This window comes from Varanus komodoensis, unplaced genomic scaffold, assembly GCF_004798865.1.
Source record: "Varanus komodoensis strain SLA01 unplaced genomic scaffold, ASM479886v1 scaffold14_1, whole genome shotgun sequence".
NCBI classification, from domain to species: Eukaryota; Metazoa; Chordata; class Lepidosauria; order Squamata; family Varanidae; genus Varanus; species Varanus komodoensis.
Genome location: NW_025335438.1, coordinates 21,980,770 through 21,989,525, shown reverse-complemented (window position 1 = coordinate 21,989,525; position 8,756 = coordinate 21,980,770). Strand labels below are relative to the sequence as shown.

Sequence of the window (8,756 nt, the reverse complement as noted above, 5' to 3'; positions counted from 1 at the left end):
AAGAAGCAATCCTTAAGGAGCAATCCTGTGGCTCCTAGATGGTCTTTGTGGGACCATAGATTAGGTTGAATTCCAGCCCCATGGTCAAGCACTCCAGTCTTGGAGGGGGAATTGGAAATCCTTCTTCCTCTTAACCCACTTACAGCTAGTGCGGAAAGAATTGTCCTGCTGGCCTCCAAAGTCATGAACTACAGGAAGGAGGAAAAAGAGGTGCTCCAGTGCACAGGGAGGGAGGTGACTGGAGAAACATCTGCCAGCCTTCTTCTTTCCCCCTCCAAAACATGGGCAAAACCAGCTATGTAGCAGGAAATGCTGGACTGAAGGATGTGGGTGGGGTAAAACTTGTCCCTGCAGCAATTCCCACCCTGCATGGGAAGACTTGAAGCCTCCCAGGTCAGGGGCTTGATCATCAAGGGCACAGCCCATGGGATTGCACACTTACAGTGTTAGGACCAGTCAGCCGTGTAAAGAAAGGGAAAACGGGGAGATTCTTCTGTTTCACAGCTCTGGAACTCACTAAATGAAATCTACTGGCAGCAGCTTCAGTGTTGTGCTGCCTCAGATTCACAAACAATCCAGACACTCCTTTGGGTCAGCAATATTTATTTTAGGAGTGGCAAGGGAGCGGCACTCCTCAAAGTTACATTCTAAGAGTTACATCCCAGAATCTCTTTGATCACTTGGGTCAGCAAGGCATCTTTCTCCAGCCCTGAATTCAGGGTGGATGAAAGGAAGCATCGGACTTTACTGGCCAAAAGCTCAAGGACAAAATGCTACACATGTTTAAACACAATAAAGTCCCACAACTCCCAGCACTGCCCAGCCAGCACAGTTGTGGGTCTGTTTTCTGTCTAAATATGGATGGGATTACACTCTAAATGGCTTGTTCAGAGTTGGAAATGGAAAATCCATGCTCACATGACACAGAAAGTCCCCTGACCTCTGGGCTTGAAAGATACCCAAACAGCCCATGGCTTGTGGTAGGTTTTGGTAGCCATCCCAGAGGTTGTTGTGTCATCCAAAAGTAAATACCTCAGCAACCTCTGGGTTAACTGACCTTGCCAAAAAGGCTGCTTGGGTGAGCACCATTGACAGTCACCCCAGTGTGTCCAAGCAGCACTTGGGGGCAGTTGTCAGCAGCAATTGTGCCAAGCTCCCGCTGATTCCAGCAGACATGCTCATCAGCAAACTCACTGGGTCAGCATGGGCTGCCTCAAACTCCTCCTGCTGCTGGCAGAGCCTACTGCATTGGCAACATTGGCACAAGCTCATGGCCAACATAGCAGGCTTCCTTGCAAGCAAGGCTGCCATATCAGCAGTGGCAACAGCCAGCTGCATCCCATCCACCCATGCCTGCCATTCAGTGGGGGCAGCAGTGAATAAGAGAGAGCTCCAGCCAGCTATGAAGAAAGTGAGCTATGCACATAGCTGGCTGGGGCTAACTTCTGTTTCCTGCTGCCCAAGCAGGCAGTTTTGAGCCAGTGGCACCAATGTCTCCTAGTGGCTAATCCAATTACACGAATTTTCCCAAACAGAGAAAGGCATGCAATGCAGCAATATTTTATAGTGGCTATATTCTATTTTGTCTGGAAGTCATTGCTTGTGGATATGTTCCTGCAAGGAAAATAGATGTACATGTGCTTTTAAATTATGTTCATGTGATGTGAGGCTGTCCAGAAAAAGTAGATATTGAAAGCCCCTGCAGTTGCAAAGAGACTTCTATTCCAGACTTGGAAGGAAGTTCATCCAGCACCTATCCCTGAATGGACTGAAGATCTCACTGTTCTTGCCACATTTGAATGCCTCTCCTACAACCATCAAAGTCACATGGATGCCTATTTAGCTATATGGACTTGTGCATATGTGCCCTCACATAGGCACATGTGCAGAAAAAGTTCAATCCTCTTTTTCCCTTTTTTGAGTGGAAGAAGTTTTCTCTTTTTTCTTCTCCTTTCCATTTCAAGAGTAACGTTCATGATTACTATGCATTACAATGTTTTATGATCCCCTTTTGCTTTTGTTGTTGCCACTGTTATTGTTGTGTTGCAAATAAAAAAGATCTTTAAAGAAACAGCATTCACTATTTCAGTTACCACTTTTTAACAGACTTCTGTTTTGTTTTGATTTGTAGTGTTTTTTATGTTCCAGAGATATCCTGGAATTTCATGCATCCCCCACCCCCTCCTGCCGCCACCACACAATCTCCAGCCCTGGTCAGTCATATTGTATTTCTCCTTCTTTCTTCAAAGAATCAGAAAGGAGATAAACTCTGGATAATCTCCCTGACTTCTATGAAGCACAGGTTTGGCTTCACTGAGGGAGCTGCTTTCCTGGGCAAACCCCACCTTCTGATTGCCATTGTGTCCAAAGCAAATAAATGAACAACAACACACCAAGGCAGGCAGGGTGCTACCATTATCAGGAGCAAATGAAAAGCCACAAAGATTTGATCCAGCTGGAAAGTAAGGACAGGTGTGGGCAGGACCAAGATAAGGAATTCCAGGCAATTCTGGGAAGGTGTGAAGCACAGAAAAGATCTGGGGCTCAAGACTGCTGGATAAAAAATACATACAAGTACACCTCTCCATAGGCTAATGCACATATGCTGAAAAGTCTCTCCGTGTGTGTGTATAACGATCTGCCTCCTAAGGGCACCCCTATGTGAAAAGGACTGCATGGACAAGGGAAAAGAGGATTTCAGGCAGAAAGGTACAGGGCTGCGGGGAACAGGAGGTGAAGTACATGAGCACACAAACCCATCTGATCCAGAGGGCTCAGTTGCCACGGAGATCACCAACCTGAACAGCAGGGTGGAGGGGCAGATGGCGTCCCAGCGATTCGGGCCTCAACTGGGCAATTCTGCGCGCAAGCCTTAGGGCCGCTTCAGTTTCCAGGGCAAGATGTAAAACGAAAAAGCACCCCGTTCCTTTGTGATCGTTTGTGAGGAGAGAGGAGGCAGGAGAAACGTTACGCCGAACTTGGGAGATCAAGCCGCGCTGACTGCGGACGGCTCTCAGGTTGCACCCGAGGCTCCAAAGGCGGAGAGCCGGGCAGGCCTCTCCTGCTAGGAAAAGATCAAAGCCAGGCGCAAATCTCCGGAAAGGCTGCCTTCAGGTGAAAGGGCGGCGATACCCCACCCCTGCCTCCGCAGAAGCTCGCTGGGCGAGTAGGCGGTGTTCTCCGCACCCACCTGGTGACCCTCCCAAGGCGGGCTACTCCGCCCCCGAGAGTCTCCTGCCTCTTTCCCCCACGTTTTAAGTCTCGGCCCGCCCATTCTATATTCGCCACCCGGAACAGCAACAGCCATCAGGAATCCCGCAGCGGCGACCAGAGTCCACTTCGGGAGGACACACCGGGCTGGGCTTGCGGGGCTGGCCTTGGTCACCGACATCGGGCTGCGCGCAGAGCGAACGCCAGGGAGAGGGGCAGAAGCGAGGCTCGGGCCATGGCTTGGCCCCTCGGCGCCGCGGGACCAGGCGTCGCGCTGCTCTTGGTGAGTCCGCGGCCGCTGTGCGCCCCGGCGCCCGGGACCAGACGCGCCGCCCGCCGTCGATGGGGGCCGTTCGGGCTCTTCGGGAGGCTGCTTGGTTCGGAGCGGATCAGCCCGGGACGAGTGCGAAGGGAAGAGCTGTGCGAGAGCCAAACTTTCCGCTTCGGGTTGCTACTTTGATTCTGCTCGTTTTGTAGTTGGGTGCGGGGTACGTGGCGCGTGCCCGCCTGGGAAGAAGATCGCACCTCAGGCGAAGGAGAGCGAGGCTGAAAGGAGTTGCGCCGGCGCCCGAGCGCCACGCCCTGTGCCCGAGCGCACTAGCCCCGGCGGGGAGGGCTCGGCAGCCTCGCCAGCGGCTGGGTTCCTAAAAACGCACCTAGGGGAGGGTCAGAAATCTGCATTGGAGGGACACAGATCTACATTGCGCCCCCGCCCCCCCCAAAAAAGCTCAGCTCTTGTCTTTCGTGGAAGTAGAAGCATTGGAAGATCTGGAGGCTTTCGCTATTTTAGAAAGTAATGTGCTACAGACAATCCAAGGCTCATAGCCAGACAAAAACCATGGGTTTTGTTCATGATTCACAGCTGGGTTCTCACATCATGACAACCCAGCTGCAGGGTCAATTTTGGTGAACAACCTGTCTATAGTCACTTGTTTTTTCCTGCGCTGCATAACCCTCCAGAAATGAGAGACCACATTATCGTTCATCAGATTCAACACTCTGTTCGTTACAGTTATGTTGGGGTGGTGCTTCTCAAAGAAATCCTGGCACAGGCACGCTCCTGTGGGAAAGACGGGCACAATCTCAGCCATATCCTGTCCCCACAAGCAGCACAATCACAGCCATTCCTCCTGCAGGAAAGACGGGCACAGCACCACTGTGATCACGCACGTCTTCCCTACACGAATGCTACTGCGATCGGGGCCATCTCCCCACTCAGGGGGGTAGGCCACAATCATGCTGGTTGTGGAGGGGTGGAGATGGCCATGATTGCACCCATCTTTCCTGCAGAAGCGTGCCTGTGATCACACACATCTGGGGGTGGGGGAGATGGCTGCGACCTTGGTCGCCACCCAATGCAGAGTTCACAACCCAAGTCAAAATTTTCATGAAATTTTTGTTCGCGACCTGATTTGGTTATGAACCAAGGCATTTGTGAGCCAAGGTACCACTGCATGTGGGACCACAATCCAGCTGTCACTACAGTCCAACACATCTGGGGTATACTAGGTCAAAGACGGTTGATAGATGGTGTGGCCCATGTGGAATCCTGCATATAATTCTGGTCACCCCACCTCAGAAAGGATATTTGTAGCACTTGAAATGGCACATAAAAGGGCAGTGAAAAGTCTCAGGGGATTATGGATCCTTTGGAAAGTGGCTATTCTGGTAGGTGCTCTTCCACTTGGATTAGTGGAACTTGAATCCAAATTGAAATTGGTTGCCATTAGATTGTTTGGCTATAGATAAAAAGTATTTCATTGTGCAAACACACTGTTAATTTCAACTGTTGGTTGCCAAAGGTACGGTGTGTTGCACACTTCCTTGAGTACCTTTAAAAGTAGTTCAGGTTATCCTCTCCAGAGCTATTGTCCATGAGTGTTGTATGCTATGTTCAGACTCAGAGACTCTGGCCCACTGAAAACTAGCTTCTGGGCATCAACAGCAAGGGGAGAGGGACAGTTTTCTTCATGCCTTGTTGGTGGATTTCCTGAAGGTATGCAACAGGATGACTCCAAACTGTTGTTCAATGAATGCACACCTTCCTCACTTACTATGAATAACAAGTATCATCCTCTGTGATCCTTTCAGGGATGGGAAGAGTAGCTCTCCTTTGGAATATCTAGCCCCTTTCATTTCCTTAAAAGTTTTCATCTGTAGAGTGACCAGGCACAGAGGCAGTGAACATCAAGACATGCATATGAGAACAATAAAGATATCCAGATATCCAGATAGTGACACAATAAAGGACCCTTGGAGGGAAATCTTGAGGTGTTTCAGTACTTTGTTGTTTGTTGGAGATTAGGGAAACAGAAGTGGTTCTAATAACAACAGGAATCTAGGTTTATCTTGGCTGTTCTAGGGCATTTTATTTTATTATTTTATTTTATTTATTTAAAACTTTTCTAGACCATCCCATTACCGAAGTCTTGGGATGGTTTGACAATTTCCAGGATGTCATTTTCCTACACTTAAGGAGTGTTTTCCTTGATCCTCCAAAACATGGTTTTCAGCAGCTTTCCCCAACTTGGTGCCCTCCAGATGTGTCATATGGCAACTGGCCAAGATTACTGGGTGTTGCAGTTAACAACCCTGGAGGACACCAGGCTGGGGGAGACCAGTTCTGGAGGGTTCAGAATATGCCCTCCCGCCCCTTGAGATCGGCAACAGATGCCCTTCTCCGGGAACCCTCCGTGAATGATATTAGGAGGGTGAGTACCCAGAGGAGGGCCTTCTCTGCGGTGGCACCCCACCTATGGAATGCGCTCCCCAGAGAGGTCCACCTGGCACCATCATTATTTGTTTTTCAGTGCCAGGCGAAGACCTTTTTATTTAAAACTTATTTTAATTGTTAACTTATTATGTATTTATAGGTTTTTAAATTTTTAAGCCGAGATGTTACCGGGTTTTTTAATTTTTAATTGTATTAATTTGTTATGTATACGTTTTAATTATGTTGTGCGCCACCCGAGGCTTTGTTGAGATGGGGGCAGCATAGAAATGTTTTAAATAAATAAATAAATAAATAAATACATAGAATGTCTTAGGCTCACCCACTCCCTTTCACCTTTTCTTCCTTTATAACGCATGCCACAGTTTGCCCTTACACCTGAACCAGCAGATTACCATTTGCTTTGCCATTCAAACTATTGTTTGAGAACTGGTGTCAGGGGAGGGAAGTTCCCTTTGTGGTACTTCATTATTGGAAGAACTTTGGAATGAGAAGGCAAGAATATGAATTTTATGAATACTTTCCATTTTTGTTCCTTTCCCCCATATTATTTTGCTTTGGTTTGTCAATCTGCACCATCAATAGCTGAAGAATGGATATCCTTTTTGTTTCTTAGATGGTATAAAAAGTCTTTTGCATATTTGGTGTGCTCAGCTTACATATATACAGACTTCTTTGCAACTATACCCACTTATTCCCAAGAAAGTATGAATAGGATTGTGTCCTTAGGCTGTTTCCTCCAATTAAAAGAGCAAGAGTAATTACCTACTGTTCCACAGGAATGTCCATAGAATCCATTTCCATTACCTAACCAAGATTGCTGGGAAAAGTCTCAGAATGTCTTGGCAATAACTAAACTGGGTTAAATACTACTATCATTGTGGAAGCCATAGTAAGGGAACCTGCCATTGAAAGGGAATTTTTCAGACAGTTATTAATTATTGGTTTGTTCATTCATTCCATTTATAAGGTAAAGCTCTCAATAAATACAAATGCAATAAAAATTAATCTGGTTACAGAGTTGTTTAGGTTTTTATAACCTGTTCATTAGCCCAGGGCTCTCAGAATGGCTAAACAGTAAAACCCAAGAAAATAGTATAACAACAACAATCAATTTAAAATAATAATATCAACATCAACAGTCAATTAAAAAGTAAGTTAAATGAATATTCCCACAGTGAATCTGCTAGAATATTCCTTCATTTAAAATTGTATTTGTGGTATTAAAAGAGCTCCATGGACTTTGCATACCTACCAGGCTGTTTTTATTTTGCTTGCCTATTTGGCAACATTCTGAAAAAAAACATTCTCAGACTTTTGGTCACCTCTCTGTATTAAATGTCATAATTTGATCAATGTGATGCCCAAACCTGGAATGTAAGCTTATCTCATCCCTGAAATGCCAGAGTTGGTTCCCAGCGTAACAAGCCCCACAGAAATGAAATGGGTGGATGCTCGCTGTCACTCAGATGATCCAACTGTTTTTACAATTTTCTTGGGCAATAATAACCAATTATTTACTCAAATAAAGGAAACTCCTAAGGAGGGAAATTTGTTAAGTTACGGAATGCACTCAGAGATTTTCAGTTTCCTCCAAATCTTTACATGAGGGCTTGCAACATACAAAATGTGTTTGATTGTCATCATCTGCTGAATTGAGGAAGTGTAAAAGGAAATGACTTTGCCTTGCATCCTGAGTAATAAAGCATTTCTCTGTCGTTTTATTAGTGTAATGCTCTCAAAATGGTTTAATCCTGCCAAGCCTTTTCTGTAAAGCAATGCTTAATATAACCAAAACTATATCTGCATACTTACCTGGAAATGTCATTCTTGACATGAAAACAACAAACTGCTGCTTTGAGAATAGCTAATCTCTCCTTTCTAAATGTAGGTTTCAAGCAAGGCACCCGTCCTGTTCAGAAATTAGCCCTGCCCACTCTGACCCAAGGGTCATGAGAGCCAGCAGAAGCCTCTGTGCAATCAGGACCTCTGATCAGGACGGGTCTCTGACAGAGGAGATGCTTCTGTTCATGCTCAGCCAAGGTATATATAAGTATTGGGGGTAGTCACAGCACACATGCCCCTCTATTCCTCCATCTGCTGCTCTTGCTTGGTCAGATATAGTGATCAAATGGGGTTGGGTTTTGTGCTGCTGGTCATGGTTTTAATGAAATCAGTATTATGCCCACTGATTACATATAGCCTCTGGTTGGGTCACAACAATCAGATAAAAGCAGATACAATTTAAAGCAGAAACATCAACGAATTACCCACAGACTTATTGAGGAGAAACCCTTCAGTTGGCACTGAAATGAGTGTAGCTTAGTAATCAACCATAGCTAGGAGGGGAGATAATTTCACAATCTGGGTATCACTACTAGGAAAGTGAGTTATCAGATTTTCAAACCTTTACCAGTGATGTCATTCTCAGAAGGACCTCCCCAACCGACTACCTACCTGGTCAGAATCTGATACGAGGAATGCCTTTCCTCCTGATATGAGGAAAGGCATTCCTTTAGGATTTGGCATGCTTCCCAAACCCATATCAGCTACTGTTTTTGCAGGTAGGGATGCTTTTTGTGGTTTTGATATTCAATAGCCTTAAAAAAAACCTTTCAAAAGGAAGACCTCTGTGTTATTGCATAAATTGCTGGAACGGCTGAGGTCATTTTTTATCCAGCAGATGCATGTTATGCAAGACAACAGAGATGTCTTTGTTTTGCTTTGACATACATCCATTTTGCTATAGTGTACAATAAGTGATCCTTCTTAGTCATATTTAATTGAAAATGAGTTTGATTGAAATTAATGAGAC

General features: G+C 45.9%; 1 protein-coding gene across 1 annotated transcript in view; it reads left to right on the top strand.

The window, feature by feature from the left end:
* Positions 1-3,303: 3,303 nt before the first annotated feature.
* LOC123020557 (desmoglein-2-like) overlaps positions 3,304-8,756 on the top strand; it is a 38,112-nt gene continuing 32,659 nt past the window's right edge. Inside the window, exon 1 of the mRNA XM_044424429.1 lies at positions 3,304-3,493. Coding sequence (XP_044280364.1) covers positions 3,446-3,493 — 48 coding nt within the window. The 5' untranslated portion in view covers positions 3,304-3,445. The remainder of the gene's footprint in view (positions 3,494-8,756) is intronic.